The sequence below is a fragment of the Triturus cristatus genome, chromosome 3_1 (genome assembly GCF_964204655.1).
Source record: "Triturus cristatus chromosome 3_1, aTriCri1.1, whole genome shotgun sequence".
Classification (NCBI taxonomy): domain Eukaryota; kingdom Metazoa; phylum Chordata; class Amphibia; order Caudata; family Salamandridae; genus Triturus; species Triturus cristatus.
Window position 1 is genome coordinate 726,332,046 of NC_140583.1, and position 22,557 is coordinate 726,354,602.

Below are 22,557 nucleotides of genomic sequence, written 5' to 3' on the forward strand. Positions count from 1 at the left end.
CTCTTGTAGGGAATGAACCCTCCCACTTGTCAAACAAAGAAAACACTTGAAATGACACAACAAATATAACAAAAGAACTTTGATACCTTCCCCACTTCCTAACCCCCAGCCCCTGCACAATTTCAGCCACTCAAAACATACACCATTCACTTACTCAAAACTAAGATAAAAAAGAAAAGCAAATTAGATTGGAGGTGGGGGAGAAAAATAAGACTAAGAAAGATCTCTCTCACACTTCCCCAGCAACCAGAGAGCCCCAAAAGAGTAAAGTTCCCCCCTCAAACATTGGAGTGCTGTGTCTCCATCAGACCCTTTGTTTGGATCAATAGAATCCAATTCAGACTGTTCAGTCAACCATGTCTTGGAAATTGAACTATTCTCTCTCGAGCGGTGTCCTCACCATCCTCCAGGTGTTGGTTGAGTTATTCCACCAGCATCCCCATGAAAAGGATTTGATTTCCTCAGATGTGATCTTCCAACATCGGATTCGGAGGAGCGATCTCCCAGTGAGTTCTTCCTAGAAAGATTCTCCAGTGACTTATCTCAAACCCCCCCACCCCTTGTACGGGACCAATGTTTAGGTTTGAGGGTCCAGGTTTTAGGTCTGGCCTCTGCTCCTACCCCCTGATATTTCTGGTGAGGGTACCACATGGGTCTTGGGGGAGGTCTTTTTTCTAGCCATCACCATGCCTCCTCAGATGTTTCAAAGAAATAGGTTTAGTGCTGGAAAATCTCCTTCAATTTGGCGGGAAGGAGGAGCATATACTGGAGATGTATTGCTTGGAGTTTCACCTGGACACCATCAAAAGAGCAGCACTGCTTCTGGATCTATCGGAAGTAGTCAGGAAACAACATAATAGATGAGGAGTCATATTTAAGCATGCCAAGCTGGCATGCCTCTTTAAGAATCACTTTGCGATAATGAAAATTCATGCCCTGTGGGCCTGCTCTATCACAAAACAGGTGGAAAATTTAGTGGACATGAAGTGGGTGCAGAGCCAATTCTCCAGGAATTCTGGTGTATTAGAACCCTCCACTCCCTCAGTGAAATCTACGAAGCGAAGTTTGTTACGTCCTGCACGATTTTCAGCATCATCAACCCTCCAAAGTAAGTCTTTAGTAATCGCTCTAATAGTTGTCAAGTCTTTGCCTTGGGATTGGGCAGTGTCTTCCAGTTCTGAGATTCTATCCTCCGTTGCCTTGTCTGCGACATTCCGGAGGTCTTAATAACGAGACTTCTATGGCTACCTCCCTCACATTAGTTTCAAGGGCCACCCTGGATTGCTGAATAGCCAGCATTTAATCTGTGTTGTCTGGTAATGAATTGCATGCGCCCTCTGTGGGGGGGGGGGGGGGGGGAGGGGGAACCTCCATCGCCCTGGTGTGTCTGTCTATCTTCCTCTGCCTAGGAGGTCCGAGGTCCTTATCCTTAGCCATGTTGCATGTGGCAGGCAAGGCATGTGTGCCTGCTCAACAGGTTCACCACGGCTCCCTCCCACAGACAATGCAGTCCTGGGGACCACTTTAGGATCATATTAGTGGGTCTCTGTGGTCTTGTAGTAGTGCAGCGGAGGGGGAGAGGGCTCCAGAGTGAACTGTTTATCTTAATCTAGCGCTCCGGGTCACACACCCCCCTGGCCTTAGAGGTCGTGAAAAGAGATGTCCCTCATATAATTAAACGTGTCCACCGCCTCCAGGCAGCTCCTGCTCAACTTAATGTAGGGTGCACCCCTTACTAGGAAGGGTCGTCACTGTCAATTCACAGCTTGGCATGGGCCCGCCGTGCTGTTGGATCCTGCAGTTTAGTTTAAATTACAACTGGGGAGGGCAAAGGTTGAGCCAGGCCCCCCAAGGCGGTCAGAGCAGCTGCACAATGACCCTTCCTGCTCCAACATAGCGTCTTTTGGGGCCTACTATGTTAATGATAATGTTAATGTTATAATGATCTTGTAAAGCACACGTACACCAATTGGTTTCATGGCGCTGATTCTAGGAGTTGCTAGACCCGGTTGGAGTTATTCATAGGCTTGAGTATACAGCCAACTCTTAAGAGATTTCCTAAATCTCAGCAGGTCAGTGCGCGATCTAATTTCCGGAGGAAAGGAGTTCCACACTCTGGGAGCCAGAGTTGCAAACCTACAGCACCCTTGTCGCTTCAACTTAAAGGCAGGAGTTGCCAAAAGATGGAGGTGGGCTAAGCGTAACCTGCGTGGGGGAATGTACCTTTGAATAAGACTATTGATACATTTAGGGATCTGTCCATGTAAAGATTTGAAGACCAGACATCCAACTTTAAAAGCACAACGCTGGGGGATGGGGAGCCGATGGAGCTTCCTCAAAAGTGGGGTGACATGTTGCCATCTTGGTTGCTGGTGAATCAGTCTGGCCGGTTGATTCCGCACCTTCTGTAACCGTTTAGTTAAGAAGAGTCGCAGGCCAAGGTAGACTGAGTTAGCATAGTCTAGGTGTGACATAATCGTAGCAATTACGACCTGTATCAGTGCTGCCTGTGTGAGTAGTCTACTGATCTTTCTGATCTTCCGTAATTGGAAGAAACAAGTAGAGACCATAAGCCAACTTGGGTTTTTAATGACTGGTCTTATTTATCGTGACACCAAGGCTTTTTGCAGAAGAGGAGGTAATGGGGGAGGGTCCCAGTTCCGTTGGCCAGTAGTGTAGACCCCAAAAGTTTTGGCTGCCCCCTGTCAAGACTAGTTTGGTTTGCCAGGGTTAAGCTTTAAATGGTTACAGTCCATCCAGTGGCTGATGTGCAACATGGTAGCTTGGAAGTCAGAGACTGATTGCGGTGAGTTATCGCTGTAAACATTAATTGTAAGTCGACGGCATAGTTGAAGGTGACAACTTTCCTTGTCTTGAGAGACCGAATCAGAGGGAGGAGGTAGAGATTAAACAAATGAGGGGACGAGGAGCCCTGCAGGACCCCGCAAGTTGTTTTCAACTTATGTGCCATAAACTGGGCTATGCGGACTGACTGGGAGCGATCTTCGAAAAAGGATCTAATCCAACCCTAATACTATCTCATGGTGTAGCCCATATTCACTGGGGCCTCAAAGAAGGATCCAAAAGTCCACTCAGGTTCCACCACCACAGCCACTATCCACCAGGGGCACCCCTCACAAGGCCCTCTGCCGGTTGGGCCCCCCAGATCGCCACCGCCCGGGGCCTCCAGAGGTCCACAGACTCTGACACACCAGCCGCATGAGGCCTGGGCTGCCCAGACAATCCCCTGAGTCCCGTCACTCATTGCATCACTCAGAGGCCCCTCACTGGCAGTCGGACATCACGATCGCACAGACACAGTCCCGCTGCAGCAGCGTACCTCTATTCACGCTCTCCAGACAGCTGTTTGGTCGTCCGAAATCATTAGGTCTGCACTCGTGAGTCTCCCCCTCTCTCCTCACCACCACACCGCAGCTCCATTAGGCCCGGCACTGATATGCGCCACAATGCAGCATCAGCTACAGGTAAGCCCTGTTCTTGTTGCTTGATCTCGCTTGTTGTTTTTTTACCGCCTCCCTGCTGCCCCTGCTTCGCTGTTGCTTGGCCACTCCCTTTCACATCCATCATGTTTTGTTGCTTGCCCCCTCCCCTGTCCCACCGGAAAAAAATACAGTCATCACGTTATTTTTTCCTAAAATACTGTCATTGTGGTTTTTTCCCCAAACTATCAGACATGCTACTGTACAATATGACTAATAATTCTCGCTTAAGAAAAACCTATTGGCTTTGCACATGCTTGATTTTAACTTGCTCCAACAAGTGCATTGTGAAGGGCACTGCAGTGGTTACTGTCAGGCTATATGTTCTTTAATCTGAACACAAAGCTGGTTATTGTGTGAATGGCCCCGCTGCACTTACCATTATTATTTATATAGAACCCACAGTTCGTGTGGGGTTTGTGTGGGGTTCTGCTGCTCTTGTTAAAGTGTTTCCAATATTCCTGCTACCTGCTGTGTGGTCCAGTCTTGGTCCAGTCTTGCTGATGCTATGAAAAGATTTTATTCTGTAGGTGCCCCTTTGTAAAAACTCTACCAGCATAATCAATAACTTGAAAGTGGAATCTTTTTCTTTGTGAAAGGACTTGCTTCTTTTACTGCCAGGAGGTGCAATTCCTCAATAGTTAGTAGAGTTCATTTTAGTTATAAGTAAAACAAACTTCCTAGCATCTGGGGAGATCGAGGCACTAACACATTTTTAGATTGTTAATAAGGTATTATTAGATTTGTGTCTACTCTATAAAAGTATTAGAGCAACATAATTAAAAACGTGTCCCTAGGAACCTATCTTTTGTGAAGGACGTTAACCACATCTGGGTTTGGTGGCTCACTTTATGGATCTGTCTTTGACCTCATGGTTGGATGTTAAAATACTACTTTGCTTTTCATCCTTCTGACATTGATAAGTGAGTATCATTGTGTTGGGAAACAATAACCATTTGATGTTCAGCACCTGGATTCCTTAAGGGATGGAAGTATGCTTTGCAAATACATGTTATGGTTACCCTCCCTATATTTAATTGTGTAACCACAGCAGAGGCATTCACAAATAATAAACACATGTGCAGCAGTAGGAATAGATTTTAATTTTGAAGTTTTAAAATGACTTGCATGTAAGTCCTGGCCACCCTCTTCACTGACAACCACCTCCTTAACATCACTCAATACGTATTCTGGCCCAACAACAGTACAGAGACCCCCCTTATCGCCACTACAGACAACATCCTGATGATCATGGACAGAGGTAACACCGCAACCATCATCCTCTGGATCTTTCTGCAGCCATCAACAGAGTCTCCCATCCTTATCCAAAGACAGTACGAAGCCAGCATCCAAGGTCCCACACTTCACTGGATTTACTCCTTCCTGACAGGCTGCACCTAGTCAGTCAGCATGGCCCATTCACCTTGAAATCTCTCAACCTCACCTGCGAAGTTCCGCAAGGATCCTCACTCAGCCCCATTCTGTTCAACGCCTGTGGGACCCCACTCACTAGCATCATACTCCCCTTCTCTTGTAAGGCTCCAAGCACCCAGACCAAATTCTTCACCTGCCGAAGTCACCAGATGGATGAAAACCTACTTGCTCAAGCTCAACACAGACAAGGCAGAAGTAGTAATCTTCTGCAAAGACACCTCACTCTGGCATCTGATGGCCTGCCAAACTTGGACCCCACCCCTTCCAGCAACCCACGCAAAGAACCTTGGAATAGTAATAGACAATCAACTCATCATGACCAGCCAAGTGAATGCTATCTCAGATTCCTATTTCCACACACTCAAGCTACTCAATAAGATCTTCAAATGGCTTCCCACCAAAACTTGTTGAATTGCGACCCAAGCCCTCATTGTCAGCATGCTGGGCTACGGCAACACACTCAATTCTAGAATCAATTCTCAACTGACTAGAAGACTCCAGAGCATAAAATAACTCAGTGGCCAGTCTCACCCTCAACCTTCCATCTCACACTCATATCATCCCGTACCACAAAGAGCTCCACTGGCTCCCAATCCACAAACGAGCACTCTTCAAACTCCTCATGCAGACACCAAATACCTTACACAACATTGGCCCTTATACCGCAGCTACCGCATAAATGGCCACAAACCTTCTAGACACATTTGATCACCTGGACACCTACTCACACACACACCCTGCATATGCAGAACCAGATCTGGTGATAGTGTCTTGTCATACCTCACTCCTAAAGCCTGGAATGACCTGCCATGGACATCAAAGCCTTCCCTTCATTTCTTGAATAACGCAAGAAACTGAAGCTCTGGCTCATTGTTTAGCCCCAATCCTGGCTCTGCTCTTACAGCTCCTGTTTCAGTGCCAGGATACCCTATTACCCCTCCCCCCCAATCCACCCTAATGAGTAACATGTAAATGATGGAATCCTGAAAAGCCTCAGTCTACAGATGCACTTTTGTTTTGTGCAGTTATGCTGATATCTCTTAGTCCTGTGCGCTCAAAGTATGTTTTTTTTTTTTTAATACTTTTTATTAACATACAGAAACATATTGGTCACTTCACAGTTTTAGGTCCTTGGAGTTACAGTGGTTCAGCCTTGGACCCTTAGAGAGTCCTGCAATTTAATATGGTACAGCAGAGCAGGATCAGACAATCTCGTCATTTTATTTGGTTAACATTTTCTCAAGGGGAGAAGAAACTGGGGGCTCACAGATGTTGCCGCGGTATGCATTCCAGGGAGACCAGACCGCTACCCACTTCCCGGGGCACCCTTTCGAAACATACACTATCTTTTCCTGCAGCATGCACCAGTCCATGTCTTTCTTCCATGCTCCAAGCAATGGGGGCGCTTCCGTCCCCCACAGGCACGCTATGTTACGCTTTGCAATCACCAGCCCCAGTGTTGCCCACAATTTGCCTCTTACCGGTAGGTACATGGGCTCCCAAATGTTTAAGAGGCATCGTTTAGCCTCAGGCCGCAACCTTACCCCCCAAACCTTGCTTATACAGTCATGTATCTTTGCCCATTATGTTCGAACTTGCGGGCATTCCCATAACACGTGAAGAAATGTCCCCCTTTCCCCACACCGCCTCCGACAGAGCCCATCCGTACTCCTCTCCATCAACACTAGTCTGGTGACCGAGATATACACCCGGTGTAGTATTTTGAGTTGTATCAGCCGCAATTTTGCCGATATCGCCACTTCTTTGGGGGAGGAGAGCGCCTCTCTCCATTCCTCCTTGTCAATTTCCAGGCCATCCGCCTCCCACTTCCACCTGAGGGGGCCTAGTGGATCCGGGGAGTGATGTATGAGTTTCTTGTATGTGAGGTATATCGCCCTTTCCGGTAAGTGGCCGTCTAATAATCTATACTCTAGGGGGGAGGATTCCGGGAGCATTGTCCCCAGCGGAATGTTAGATTGAAGAGAGTGCCGGACCTGCATATAGCGGAAGAATTCCGTGTGTGCCAACTCGTGTGATTGCTGTAGGGAGGCAAAGTGCACCATTCCCCCAGCCCCCCAGAGGTCCCCTATACGGGATACCGATCAGATCCCAATTGCGGAATCCCTTAGCGCGTCCCAATGACCCGAGCCTTTCCGACACCCAGAGCGGGGTTGCCTTCGTAAGTTTGTCAGTCCACCCCAACTTCTGGTTCACAATATGTCACAGTTGGACCGAGTGTTTTGTAGGCCCCGTGAGGTGAAACTTATTAGGTCGCGAATAGAGTGCGGCCTCAAAATTCTCTCCGGGGAGGAGCCACCTATCCATCCCATACCCGGGATCGTCCCCACTACCGTACGTGCCCTGATTGATGGCCGAGAGATGCGCTGCCCAGTAATATTTGCGGATGTCCAGCAGTGCTATGCCCCCATCGTACCACCCCAAGGTAAGTTTCGGGAGAGCCATGCGCGGTGTGCCACTCCACAGCAGGTCCCGCTGAGTGGCCTCAATATCTGCAAAGTATTTGTGTGGTACCAGATCCGGGTAGTTTTGGAGCGCGTATAAAAACCACGGCAGGGCCATCATTTTGAAGAGGGCCGTACGACCCAGCAGCGATAGCGGGAGCCTTTTCCAGGTTGCCGCATCCCTCTGGAACCTCTGTAGAGGTGGCCTGAGATAATTTTCAAAGCGTGTTTTTGCATCTCCGGAGATGTAGATTCCGAGATATCTGAACCCGTCCGTGGCTATCTGAATCGGGCAACCACGGGGAACAGGAGGATGGGCCCCGTGCAACACATAAAGCAATGACTTTCCCCAGTTGATGCTATAACCGGAGTTTTTCCCAAAGCTTGTAAGGATGTCTAAGGCCACCCGGAGTGATTTCGCGGGGGAGGCAAGGTAGAGCAGGACATCGTCCGCATATAGCGAGATCCTGTCCTCCCAACCCCCCGCCCATCTCAGCCCTCGTATAGAGGGATCCTGTCTTATCCAGGCTGCCAGAGGCTCTAGGCAGAGTGCAAACAGTAAGGGTGAGAGGGGGGCAGCCCTGTCTCGTCCCCCTCTCGAGTGTAAAAACCTTGGAACTCTTATTATTGACTACCACCTGTGCCAATGGTTCGGTATATAGGAGGCGCACCCACCCGACAAAGTTGGGACCAAATCCCAACCTCGTAAGGACTGCCATCATATAGGGCCATTCCAGGGTATCAAATGCCATAGCAGCATCCAATGATACCACCACCGCGTCTTCCTGGATCGTATGGCGGCGTCCCATCACACCATGGAGCCGCCGCAGATTCAGAGCCGTGTTCCGATGCGGCATGAAGCCCGATTGGTCGGGGTGCACCAGTTTAGTGATTAGCGGCTTGACCCGGTTCGCAAGGAGCTTAGCCAGTATCTTAGGCTCAGCATTCAACAGTGATATTGGCCCATATCAGGAGCAGCAGTCCCTGGGTTTCCCATCTTTGAGGATAGCCACCAGGGTGGCAATGCGTTGGTCTCTTGGTAATTTCCCCAGTGCCTTGCTGTCTTCGAACATACTTTTGAGATGTGTACCCAGGCAGTCGGGCCGGAGCTTGTACAGCTCAATAGGTAGGCCGTTCGGGCCCAAGGCCTTCCCAGTCCGCAGGTCCCTAATAGCTTTGGCCAGTTCGGCGACGGTGAGGTCGCCGTCTAGCGCCTCGCGATCCTCCTCGGAGAGCACAGGCAGCCTGATGTCCTTCAGGAGCTCAGCTGAGTCCTCTTCCGACCGGTCCGTGCATCTGCTGTACACTCCTTTGAAATGCACAACAAATTCACCTATTATCTCCTGCGGTTCGGTCAGGGGGAGGTCTCCTGCAGAACGGATTTCGGCCACCACCCTCTGTGCCATTTGTTTTTTATCCAGACAAGTGATTAATTTACCCGCCTTGTCCCCGTGGTCATATAGCCGGCCTCCTTTGTGTCTAGCTAGCGTCTTCGCGGCCTCCGTGGCTAGGGCCTTATATTCAGCAGCTTTCAACTGCATTTGATGCTGGGTCTTTAAGGTCCCACGTACCTGCGCCTCTCTTTCTAGTGCTAGAAGGTCCCGCTCCACCTCGAGCATCTGCGCCTCCCTTTCCTTACGCTGTCCGTCAATTTTTGAGAGGGCCTCCCCCCTTACCACAGTCTTAAATGCCTCCCAGAGGGTAGTTGGGCCTTCCACTGTCCCGACATTTTCGGTGAAATAGTGATCTATGGACCGCGCGAGTGCCTTCTTAATTTCGGGGTTACGCAGCAACCAGGGATTTATGGGCGCGACACATCCCACCCTTCTTCTCTCCGATCGTGAGATGCGTCCAAAGCGGGGAGTAGTCTGATATACCCCTTGCCAAGTGTTTGACGTCCTGAACCACAGTGTCATGCTGCAGGAGAGTAAGGAGGTAATCTATCCTGGAGAATGTGTGATGCGGTCCTGAAAAGAATGTGTATTGTAGCTGAGTGGGGTGGCGTAGGCGCCAGAGGTCCACCAGCCCGTACGCTTACAGTAAATTGGCGAGCCACATTTGCCCCGGTGCAATGTTACGTGGCGGATGTCTATCCAAGTCTCCGGATGCTACTGCATTAAAGTCCCCCCCAACTAAGAGTTGCCCTTCGGGAAGAGAGAGGAGGAGCTCCCCCAGATCCTGATAAGATTGATTCTGGAGACCAGGCGGAATATACACCGTCACCAGGTTGAGCGTACAACCCTCCCACTTACCCGTGAGCACTGCATAGCAGCCCAGCGGGTCAGTTTTCGTGTGCTGAATTACCATTGGGAAGCTACGGTGTATAAGAATGCCCACCCCTCGGGATCCCGATGTGAAGCCGGCATGTGTGACTAGAGTGTACCCCCATCTGTTAAGTGCCTGACATGTGTTCCAGATGAGGTGCGTCTCCTGCGATAGGACAACATCTGGGAGGTGCCTTTTGAGGAATTGGAGTACTACACTTCTCTTGAGCTTGTTCCCCTACCCATTCACATTCCAGCTAAGCACTTTGATACTTTTATCCCACTTCATAGCCATTTCCAGAGATGATGCAAAGCTGTTGTCCTGGTGGCGTGCTCCACCGCTCCCTCTCATAAGGATTGTTTTCACGTGACCAATTAAAACTCCCGCCCCCCCTAATAACATTACTAACACCCCCCCAAAACTGCAGCCCCCCCGCCTCCCACCCCTCCCTGCTACCCTGCTGTGTAGGCTTACAACTACCCACATCCCCCAACTAGCAGAGCGCCTTTCGCCCTAAACAAGAAGGAGAGAAAGTTCCTCCCCTCTACAAACTTATCGGTGAGGTGTGCGCTAGCGCCAACTCCAGCCGGTGGGCGCCCCCCCCTATTAACGTTTCTGGTGTTCTCCAGTCCATGCGAGCCTGACACCACGACGGTTTCAATGTCCCCTGCTGTACTGCCCCGCCCTCCTTTAATTATTCAATGTCATCAGCAAGTGGGGCACAACACCCATTTCAAGCAGGCAAGTAAGTTTCCAACCCCTCCCAACCTGAGGCACCCCCCCACACACCCCGAGAGGGCGGCCCTCACATCCGCAGCAACGTCCTGGGCACCCCCCCCCCCCCGCAATATCTTAGAATAAAATTATACATTACAGATCAGCATTTATTCGTCCGGGGGATCTTTCACTCAGCAGCGCCTACGCCCCTGCGGTCTTTATATGCCAGCCAGGTCCGGACTGCGGGATCTTGAAAGCCAGGAGCACTGACTTGACTTATCCACCTCCGACCCGTCGACCCGGGGGGCCAGCGAGCCGGTCTGAGCCACACCTCCGTCGTCCCTCGTCGCGCCAGCCGACTGCCGCGAAGTTCCCCTGTCTAGCCAATCCTGTACCTCTGAAGGCGTAGTGAAGAAGAGGGATCTGCTGCCATCGATAGCTTTGAGCTTCGCTGGGAAGAACATCATGTATTTGATGCCCCTTTCCCGCAGTGCTGCTTTCACCCCCTTAAACGATCGTCGCTCCAATTGTACCTTGAGCGTGAAGTCAGGAAAAAATCTGACCGTCGCGTTTTCGTACTGTAGGTCCCCTTTTTGTCTAGCAGCCTGGAGAATGGCGTCCCAATCCCTATAGTTGAGGATCCGTGCTATAATGGTTCGCGGCGGGGCCCCGGGCTTAGGTCTGAGACCGGTGCGCGGTGAGCCCTCTCAACGCAGAACATAGCGGAAAGCCGCTTTGGTTTAAGGCTGTTAAGGATTAGGTCCTCGAGGAACAGGTCCTCGCTAGGCCCCTCCAAACCCTCCGGGACACCCACCACCCGGACGTTGTTTCTCCAGGCCCTCCCTTCCTGATCCTCCAGCTTCAGGGCCACCTGGCGGTGTTGGTGGACAAGGTCGTTTACCCTCTGTTCAAGTTTCCTGGAGGAGGCCTTGAGTTCCTCAATGTCAGTCTCGTTGGTTCTGGCCTTGTCCGACGTTTTATTGAGGTCTGTGTGCAAAAGGTTCATTTCAATGGACATTTTGTCTATTTTAGTCTCAAGGGTAGTCCCCAGGGCCTGAATGGCGGACATGATGGCCGTCAAGGAGGGCTCCGCTGGCATCTCCCGCTCCCCCGTTGCCCCCTCGGTCTGGGGGCCGGCCTCGGGACCGCGTACTTGTCCAGTTTATTTGTTTGGGCCGCTGCCGCTCCCTTGGGCCTCATGGTGAGATCCTACGCGAAGCCCCCTTTCACCAGAGCGATTCGTGATGGAGGCCACTCCTCCAGCGGCGCCCCGCAGGCCGGCCGTCACCGCACACCGTCGGACGGGGCCCCTCCGTCTGAGTCTGCGATACTTCCTGGCCCCGCCGCTCTGACTGCCACACGGCCGCTAGTGGGTCCCTGCAGAAAGGATATTGAACTGCTGCGTGTCAGTCAGCTCTTCCCCGCCATTCAGCCGCCCCCGGGATGTCACCGGACCAGTCCAAGGATGGGGGGGTGGGGGAGGCCGTTTGGGGGGGAGGGGGTCCTCCCGGACCCGAAGCCCACTTCACGTGGGTCTCCCGCCGATAGGTATCGTCCCGGCAGCCCAAAGGCGAACCAAAAGGCAAGTGTGACGGTATCCCTCCGTAGGCCGCTTCACACACCCCCCCTTGGCAAGGATCACTGTCCGTGTGTCCGGCCCCTTCCCCGGGGCCCTGCAGGATGGACGCTCCCCCTCAGGGCACACTCACATGGGGACCTGCTGGGGAGCGATCTAGGCGACTCTTGGGGCAATTCTGCTCAGCCCCCACCTTGCACGCGTCGACCGGGCGTGCAGAAGCGAGGCTCCAGGGGCAACTGTACCGCTCCAGCGATGTATTCCTCTCTGGGTGCCCCCCACCGGCCACTGACTTCGCTGCCTCAACTCCGTGTCCGCGAGCTTGCCGCTTTCGTGGTGGGTCCGCCGGGCCGCCGCTCCGGCCGCCACAGGGAAGGTGGCGCTCCGCTCCTCAGGCCCAGTCGGGGAAAGACGCCGCTCCGACGGAGCTTAAAACTAAGCGGCCATCTTCGCCGGCACTTAGCCACGCCCCCCTCAAAGTATGTTTTTTAATCACTGATTCTGCAGCTGGACATACAGAATATTGCAGCAGTGCTGCAGCCTGAAAATAATTGCAATTGCAGCAGGCTAAACCTATTGTTTTTAATAATTGTGTTTTAACTACACCACGCTATATTAATGTTTCCTAGTTCTTACAGTAACGTGTTTGCCATGCTGACAATAAAATAGATGCATCTTTTAAGACCAGTGTATTTTACCTGATGCTACCTTAGCATAAATGTGCAGACATTTATGGCGAGCTATTTCACACCTTCGCATGGCGTCAAGTGCTTTGTCTGTTATACAGTTATAAGAGCACCTTGAAAGAAGCGCGTTGTAAAGCCCCTTTCACCTAAGGATTGTAAAACAGTCATTGGCAAAAAAATGTGAGAAGACAGTAAAGAATCATGTCTCTTCTGTAACAGGCACTAGATGGGCCTGGGCTTATGTTTACCAACAAATGTGGAGCTTTCTTTTTTGATGGCACCTTATGTGGCAGGTTAGTCACCAATGCATTCCGTTTCCTATGCTCATGGAAGAAAATGTTTCAGGGGAGTGGTGTGGTAAGCAGAGGAATAATATTCATAATATGCCCAACACTGATTGATTGCACATGATTCTCATCACACTAGGTTGATTTTTATTGCTCGACATAGTAGCTGGACAAGTGCATAGGATAATGACATACATATAGTACCAAAGCATGGGAACCAATATTATACCTGTGTACAATAATAAGTGTGCGAAATATGCAATTCAGTTATGCTATGAGCAGGAGGGTGTGCTGAACACTCCAACCGTGATTGTGGACGTGTGAGGAGCCTGTCCTTTGTAAAGGGCCCTGCTGCTGTTGCTAACAGGACATATAATTTGGTACTTACACCCAGAAGCCTGTCCTTTGTGAAGGGCAACACTGCTGTTATTGTCAAGACATATAACTTGTTCTTTACACTCAAAAGGCATAATTAAATATATAGAACCCAACGGTCCCTTCTTTGTGATGATTTCCGCTCCTGAAAATACTTTTTTTTGTTTACTTTCATGCTACCTGATAAAAGGTCCGGAACTTACTAAGTATTTCTTAGCGCTTCGAGTCTCCAGAGGAGCCAAACACAGTAATAAAAATTGTGCCCGACTTAAGTTGATTTTCAGCAGGCCATTTATTCGACTTAAGTCCAGATGGACTCCCTGCGGGAAGTGCTGCTCTTGCGCAGGATGTGCTGCGCGTGCGCATAGAGCACAAGTGAGATGACATCAGAGCTGAGAGAGAGAGACCGTGTCAGCAATGTGAGTGGAACCAGGAGGCAAGGTTCTCTGATGGCTGTAAAGGGCCGTGGGAAAGCTGCCTCAGAGTCTCTGTGCTGAGCGGAGTGGGATTCTTGAGGGGGTGGTTTGATTCTGGTGTGTTGAAGGTTCCCAGGTGTGGAACAGTGCAAGGTGTAAGCAGAACAGATCTTGATAAGGAGGAGTGTGAGAATGGGTGGGGAGGGTGGAAGGATTTCTATTGGAAATGCATGTAGTCTATTTATACAGACGTGAAGCAATACCACAATGTACACAGCATAGATTAAAAACATGCAAGTTTACAGATTGGTTACATACTGCTCGCTAGCAGAGGTGGTGTGAAGATGGGGACAGCCATTAATTAGGTCATTGGACCAGTGTCTATGGGCCAGATGTACGAACATTCACATTTGCGAGTCGCAAATTGCAACAAATTGCGATTCGCAATTTGTGACTCCCAAAAGTGAATGTACAATAATGTCTCAGACACTGTTTGCGATTCCCAATATGGTTGCAAAAGGCATGCCTCATTAATATTCATGAAGCAGTCTCAATTAGCGACCCCATTGTGAATGGCTAGCACTCATAGCGATGGTTTCCTGCTGGGGTCAGCAGACCACCATGCCTGTGACTGCTTTTTAAATAAAGCCGTTTTCTTTAAAAATGCACCCCATTTTCCTTAAAGGGCCACTGACTGCTCTTAATTTTTTTTTCCACACATATTCACAAAGGGGAACCTTCCTGGTTGCGAGTGGCTTACCACCCTTTCGAAAAGGGTGGTAAACTGAGATTGTTTTGCGACCGCAAATGCGGTTGCAAAACATTCATACATTGCAGTCAGACTCGCTATTAGGAAGGGATGCCCTTGCTACGCCCCTTCCTAATAGTGAGTCGCAAACCATATTTCTGGGTCGAACATTAGATGAAAAGCAGATAATAAACTCTTCACCAGCAGGGTGTCCCTGAAGCCAATTTTTTACATGGTATTTTATGATCAAACCTGATTTATAAAGTGGGAAATCTGAGTGCTTGGCTGTTTCATCCTTCCTGAGCAATCTGGGATAGACAAAGGACAGACCTGACCTAGCAGCCTCATCCCCTTGGAAAAACAGAAACCGCTTGGTAGTGCTCAGGAAGACTAGTCTTCATTGCCTCGATGAACAAAAGGCCTCAAGGAATTTCTAAAGGCAGCCTAGTCTCTCCTGCCTCACTTCAGTGTCTGCCCCCCCCCCCTCCAGCTACAGGGGAATGCAGATTATACACCTGCTATGTCAAGTGAAGATATCTTCACCAACATTCTATACATGCTAAACCAGGGGCATTCAAATGCATCTCACTTTACTTTGGTAGTTAATACTCTGAGACAAACTTTTAAGATATCTGCTTGAGCAGTTACAGGATCTCCTTTTTTTGCCTTATTTACCCCATATATTCTCTAATTTTGCTTTGATCATGAGTTGCTACTTCATTAAAGAGCAGCCAAAGGCTCTTGATATTCCCTATATATGCACCCAACCATTACTTTACACTTCTATCCCCTGAGCTGATCAGCTGTCCATGGTGAAGCGGTGGTCTTTCAATAGCCTAGTAGTAGACAAATACTTTTTTAGATCCAAGGGCCTTTCTAAAGTCCCTTATATAGCAATGTCTCACTTATAAATATTGATGTTTCTTTCCAAAAGTTCGAATCCTTAGAGAACATGTATCTCAAAAGTCTAGTCTAAGTTCCTTTAAAAATGCTTGAAAGGTTTGACCATGTGTTTAAACGACTGATTGTCGCCTCCCCATTTTTCTCTAGACAACCCTCTCCATACCTTCCATCTTCTGCATACCTCTTCTCCCTGAGTACAACATATTCTAAGTCATGTGCATGATTACTTTAATCTTTTCTTACCTATTTCTGCAGATTGCCCATTCTTTACCTCTCAGATCACAACCTGACCCTTGAAAGTCAAACTCTGCACCCTAGCAATACCTAATCTCATCTAGCTCATCTAATCGCACCTACCATCTGCATGTACTCACATACCCTACCACTGACGATCACATCTAGGTTTTACCAATTTAATCTGGAGTAAATGCATTGAATAGTATCCTTGAGAGCACAAGACCAATCCCAACGACCAACAATAACCACTGAATTAACAACTAACCTTGAGTTTCATAGCAGCGTGCTGCCGGGCATAAAGTTCTTCAAGTATGATTACAATTACATTCAGCTTCTTAATTCACATGAAGAAAACAATCCAATATCTTGCCCTTAACATCCATTCAAATGTAATATCTCATGTTACCCCATAGTAAGAAATATTACCCTTATAACCTTCCAATATTCAAATACCTAATTATTTATCTTTGAATACCGGTTAACAAAGACCAGGTTCTAATAACTCAAAGTATGTTCCATAATGCGACCTGTACCTCTCGCGTTTCACTGTTATTTTCCTGGGCTTTGCTACTGTCATTACCTCTGTAAATATTACAAAAAAATCAAAATGCTGCTTCCTACCCAAATGAATAGCAAATTAAAATGTAATATCTATTTGCTATCCGAGGTTACGTCAAGGTTATAGTCATATCTTCCAATTGGTGTATTTCATTTAGCATTTAAATAGCTACATGCAGAAAATATAAACACAAAATCAAGGGTATGATACGAACTTAGGGCCCGATTCACAGAACTATCTTAAGACAAAATCCTAAATTTACTACCATTTTGGTATTCACAGAAGGCACTTACTCATTTTGGTATTCACAGAAGGTGCTTACTCATTTCGGTATTCACAGACGTTAGGAGTCCTAACTTTAGGACTCCTAAATGCCTTCTGTGAATACCGAAAGTCTTAAAGTTAGGATTTTTCTCAGTTTAGGAGTCCTAAAGTTAGGTGTCCAAACTTTACTACTCCTAAACTGAGAAAAATCCTAACTTTAAGACTTTCGGTATTCACAGAAGGCATTTAGGAGTCTTAAAGTTAGGAGTCCTAACTTTACTACTCCTAAACTGAGAACAACCCTAATTTTAAGACTTTCGGTATTCACAGAAGGCATTTAGGAGTCCTAAAGTTAGGAGTCCTAACTTTACTACTCCTAAACTGAAAAAAATCCTAACTTTAAGACTTTCGGCATTCACAGAAGGCATTTAGGAGCCCTAAAGTTAGGACTCCTAACTTCTGTGAATACCGAAATGAGTAAGTGCTTTCTGTGAATACCAAAATGAGTAAGTGCCTTGTGTGAATACCAAAATGGTAGTAAGTTTAGGATTTTGTCTGAAGTTAGTTCTGTGAATCGGGCCCTCATTGTCAACCAGTGCTCTGGTCTCATTTGAAATGTTTACGCTTGTTGTGCAGGTTGTTACTCTTTTAATCTACACTGGAAGGAGGGAAGACTTAATCAAATGTGCTGAGGTCCAAGCTGGGACCACCAGATTACCGCACCACTTACTAGTTGAGCCCTTAGACCACAATTCTTTTTCTCATTTGGTCCCTGTCTTCTTCCCTTCACATGGATGTGTCTATTGCAACCAGTTATGTTTCTGTAAAAATGTATCTGTAACGAAGAAAACCCTACAGTTCAAAATGCCACTATGTACTTTCAACGTGTCTCTGATCCTTAACGGTGGTCATGCCAGCTGTCCTCTGTGCCTCTGCAGATGCTTTTGTACTCAAATGGGGTTTATTACGTGTTTTATTTCTTAGCAACACTTTTCATGATCATATACAAAAGTAAGTTATTTTGTTTTACCTTCAACTACAAGTACTTTTGAATACGGTAATAACCCTTATCTGTTTTGTTGAACCGTAAATACCCCAGGCACTCTCTCTTTCTCAGATCATGGGTTCCCAAAGGCCTCTTTAGGTGCCTTGGCCCCAAAAAATCTCTTTATCATGAGCAGGAGTGCTCAGTGACGCCTCTTAGTGGTAACCACGAAGAGACTCCATCGTTTCACTGTGAAAGATGGGCAGGGGCCTACAAGAGAATGACACCTCTATAATGGTAGTCACCTGCAGACCAGCATGGTCTGGCATGAGGTACCGACCTTCAACTATGCCCTTCGGTCATCATTAGTGACAGTCGATCATTTTTTTAAGAGTGATATCTGCTTCTATTATTGTCAGGTAAACCATTGTATTGGTATATTGGGAGAAAGAGGCATGACGTTCTGACTAACCTTAATGAAAGGAAAGCATGGGCTGCATAACAGGAAATATTTGATGCCATCTGGTTAGTAAAGCAGGGTCCTCTGGTAAAAAGATTAGAAGGAACCCCACATAATGAGCCCGTTTTTCAATGAAGTCGCTGGTGTGGACATTGATATTTCTCAAATGACTTTTTTTGACATTCCAGGCGAGACACTCACTTATCCAAGTGACAACCTGGCCCTTGACCTTGCATTGCTCTTCATTATGGCGATTCTGGAGGCTGTACGATTATACCTGTGTAAGTACAGATCATTTGGATTGAAAACCTGTTTTGTCATATCTCTCTTTGATAGTATAAGATCACAGCTGCAAAGTATTTGGTGGCACCCAGGACTGAACATGTACTATATATTCAAGGATATTTCGCTGTAAAATACTTCAAATGGCAGAAAGGAGAAAGACTCCCCAGCCCCCTAGTATATTTACAGGGAGTGTGTAGAGTGGAGCTTGGTGTCACCAAGAGGGAGGAGTCCTGATGGTGACAGTAAGTACATACACATTTGAAAAATGTCCTTACATTAAGTGAAACCTTGCACATGTATAGTTTTGTCAACCAGAAGCTCTCTCTGACATCTTACATCAAGCCAGATCAGACCTTCTAATGTGTGTGTGTGTGTGTTAGCAGTAGTGTTAAGGTTACTCTCTGAACAATTCCAGTTTTATTTATGTTCTATATGAACTTTACCAGCAGCATTCACATCTTCTGCATCTGTAAACATGAATGAATTGCTCCTTCGTAGAACACTCCTTCTTTGATGCATAGGAGTATTCAGCTCTCTAACAAGCCATCTTAAAGAGTTATGCTAAATTCAATCAAACTGAAATTACTCAGAAGTAACATTCACAAGTTTGACATGATTCAGATGTGATGGACTCCGAGTCCTTCACTACTGAGTATTGCTTCTTTTTTATGCCAGAGTTACATCCATAATTGTCCCAAGCTGAACAATCATTGGCAAAGCTAATTGGTCGCCGCTCTAAAAAGGCAGATTGATTTGCGTTTATCACTATTTTTGCATTGGCATTAACTAATGCCAAAATGCCTGCAGATGCATCAGAAGAATCCTTACCCATTGTGCCCGCACACGGACACATGACCAGTTTTCTTGACATGGATTTTCTATTAATGAAAAGCCTTTCAAAGATGGCGACCAAAACATATGCATACATCACACTTAAGTCATAACATATGTGTGCACATGAAGCCATTCTAAGATGGCTACTGATACATATGCATGTGTGCACTTGCATTGTGACTCACCAGCAACCATTTTGACTTTTTCTTTAATTTACTGTTCCAACATGGCCAATAGCCATTTTAGAATGATACATTTAAAAAAAAGTGAAAAGGAAAGAGACCTGCAGCATTAAGAGAGAAAGCTAGCAGCCCCGTAGTGCTTTCCAACTTATTCCACTTCCTTAATTTCAAACCTGCTCCCGCTATGGAGTTTAGCATTTGTTCATAATTCAAAAAGAACACAAGAGAAGCTATCCTTGGGTGCACGAGGAAGAAACATGGTGTGTATCCCTGTACATTATTCACTCTCCCAGCCATATATTTATCAGACATTCAGAGTATTGTTCGAAAAAACTGGGGTTCTGTCTTTCTGCTTCCATGTGGTACCATCTGGAATTAGGAGGCAGAGTTCCATAGGTTGTTATGAGTTGCTGCCTACTTCTGGTATACCACAGGGTCACAACCCTTATAGGCCTGCCTCCATGTTCTTAGACTGTGCCTTACAGCTCAAACTCCCTAATGTAGACTGCCTTGAGACAGTCTCTGTGCCTACGTGGTGCTCGTGAAATAATAAAGACAAACTCATGGGTGTTTAGGGTTCAGTGCAGAAAGGTGCCAACAACTAACCTTGAAAGTGGGATTAGTATACAATAGTTGATTTGGTGCTACATTCTGACAAAGATCTATAACATTGCTCTTTTGTTGTTTGCTAACTGTGTAAACTCCATTGATGGGGCCCACACACAGCAAAGGTCAAGAATGGTCATAAAGATGGTTTATTATGTTGCAAACAAGCAACCTACAAGCTAATTTGATGGCAGTTTGTCTGAGGGGGAGGAAAAGCATAATTGAAGGTAGACAATTGCAGTTATTAGTGTCTTCTACCCCCTCCCACGAGATGACCTGCAGATTAGCGTGTTGATGCACGGGAGCTTCAAAATTGTTGGATTAAGAGGGGTGCCCACATTCAGCCAGCACCATTCCTAGGATGGAGCAGGTGATGTGGACCATTCTCCTCCATTTTGTCTTGGATTGAATTAACCAACCAATTTCAGGATAATGCCCACTTCCCAACGGAAAGTAGTCATATGATGGTGTAGTCACCCTAGGGCAGAGGTCTTCAAACTTTTGGATGCCGAGACCCCCCTGTCAACATTTTGAGGCGTAAGGACCCCCTCTTGACAAAAATGTCTAAACCTGTTGACTAAATTGCGTGGGATGAAAATGTAAATAAGGTTATGTGATGCCGCGTATTTTGGGATAGCATTGCTTCATTATTTTGATATTTGTTACACACAGTAACGCTGAGGAAAGATTTCACCCAATCAGTACCCATTTATAACCAAAATACAGCAATTATCATCAGAAAGATTTCAAGTCAACGTTTGTGAAGGGCCTTCCACTCTGCAGCAATACGTGCTGCCACATTAGAAGCTCACCTGGCCCTGACCGGAAGAAGCAGGGGTCCCTTAAAACCCTGGCGGTTTTGTGTAGAGTTAAGCCTTTTACCCATGCAGCTTTCCTCTCACCCCCTCCCTTCCATCCCTCTCTCCTCTCCTAACCACGGATCCCTCTCTCACTTTGCAGGTCATTTTCTTTCACCCCTTTTTACAACTTCTGAACTCTCCCCATTCAACCTCTCACTTCACCTTTAATCACCTCTTGCCATTCTGTCCTTTCACTGCCCTCATCTCTAACAGTCTCTCACATTTATCTCATGGCCTCTCTGGCCCTGTCACCTCCCGTGCCCCTCAGCACTTCTCATTCACCTTGTCTCTTCATTCAAATTTTTGTCTATTTGTATCTTACACCTCTCCAGTCCCCCCATTCCTCTTTCACATCTCCCCTTTGTTCTAACAGAAGCCCTCACCTTTGGATCACACTCACTTCTTGCGTGTCCACACTTCTCTTCGGCAATTCACATTTCTCCTCATCCCTGACCTCTTCAATCAAATTCTCTCACTCCCTTGCTGTCCTCTCTCATTTTGGGTGCGGATGCAAGTTCAGAATGGGATGAATGAATGTATGATTACTGATGGGCTTGTTTGAGTGAGTTGTATATTGAGTAGTGAGGGGGACAGGTGAGTGAAGTGTCACATGAGTGCAGGATGAGTAGTGTACTCGTGTGACTGCAGGTTGAGGTATAGTGTGAGCAGGACAAGTGCATTTTGAGAGCAGAGTGATCACTGTGAGTGCAGGGTGAGCGGGTGAATGGTGCAAGTGCATGGTGATCAGTGTGAGTGCATTGTGATCGCTGTGAGTGCAAGGTGAGCGGGTGAATGGTGCAAGTGCATGGGGATCAGTGTGAGTGCATTGTGATCAGTGTGAGTGCAGGGTGAGCGGGTGAATGGTGCAAGTGCATGGTGATCAGTGTGAGTGCATTGTGATCACTGTGAGTGCAGGGTGAGCGGGTGAATGGTGCAAGTGCATGGTGATCAGTGTGAGTGCATTGTGATCGCTGTGAGTGCAAGGTGAGCGGGTGAATGGTGCAAGTGCATGGTGATCAGTGTGAGTGCATTGTGATCACTGTGAGTGCAGGGTGAGCGTGACAATGAAGGGCGAGAATAAGGAATGAGTTGTCTGAATGCCGGGTGCATTCCCAGACCCATGAAGTAACTCAGCATGTTATTGACGGGGCGTAGACTTTAAGATCTAAGTTAAACTATTGCGGCATTAATCGGGGATCGAGGGTGAAGGAAATAAATAATGTGCTGATCCTGCAACAAACTTCCAGTCCTATGGTTAGGGTTGCCAGCAGATTATTTTGGTGGCCCAGTCGGTACAAAAAAAAACAGTCACCTAAAGCGGTATTTTCAGCGCTTATCTGTGCATACTTCCCAGGGCTGGCTTTAGTGCTGGTGGTGCCCTGTGCGACCATGTTTGTTGATGCCCCCCACAATGACCACCCCCACCACGGATTCTCTCACTAGCACCCTTTAACAGTGACCAAGTCTCCATAACCCCACACTCTCAGATGCATTGAATTAGTTATATAGTGCCACTCATACCAGTGTAGGGTGTCCGAGCACTTTGCATCACACACACATTACACAGAGACAATCAATCATAAGTGTGTAAATCAGTGTATAGGAAATGTTACATAAGCCAAAGGACTAAAAGTATAGGAGTCACATGTCATCCATACTGGTAGGCAGTATAGTTCAAGAGTGCTTGGTGTGGAGAAGCACAAACTCAGAGTCGAAAAAGAAACAGCATAGTTGGGAGTTTCCTTTAATAATAAGAATTGATTTCTAGCCAAATTAACCCTTTTTGCAGATTAGATACCAGCCCAAGAGTGCCATACTACTGTGCAGTATTACGAAAACTGCGTATTTACATAAAAGACACAACAGTGTAACTGTTCAATGTGATCCATATCTCTGCTGAGGACATAAACCATCCT

The 22,557-nt window shown here is 47.3% G+C and overlaps 1 protein-coding gene across 9 annotated transcripts in view; it reads left to right on the forward strand.

Moving 5' to 3' along the window:
* The window catches only part of TMEM80 (transmembrane protein 80), a 298,952-nt gene that overhangs the window by 227,138 nt on the left and 49,257 nt on the right, over window positions 1-22,557 (forward strand). For all 9 annotated transcript variants that reach the window (XM_085644857.1, XM_085644861.1, XM_085644860.1 and 6 more), the window contains 2 exons: window positions 17,347-17,440; window positions 18,063-18,155. In XM_085644857.1, the coding sequence (XP_085500983.1) occupies window positions 17,347-17,440; window positions 18,063-18,155 (187 nt within the window). The remainder of the gene's footprint in view (window positions 1-17,346; window positions 17,441-18,062; window positions 18,156-22,557) is intronic.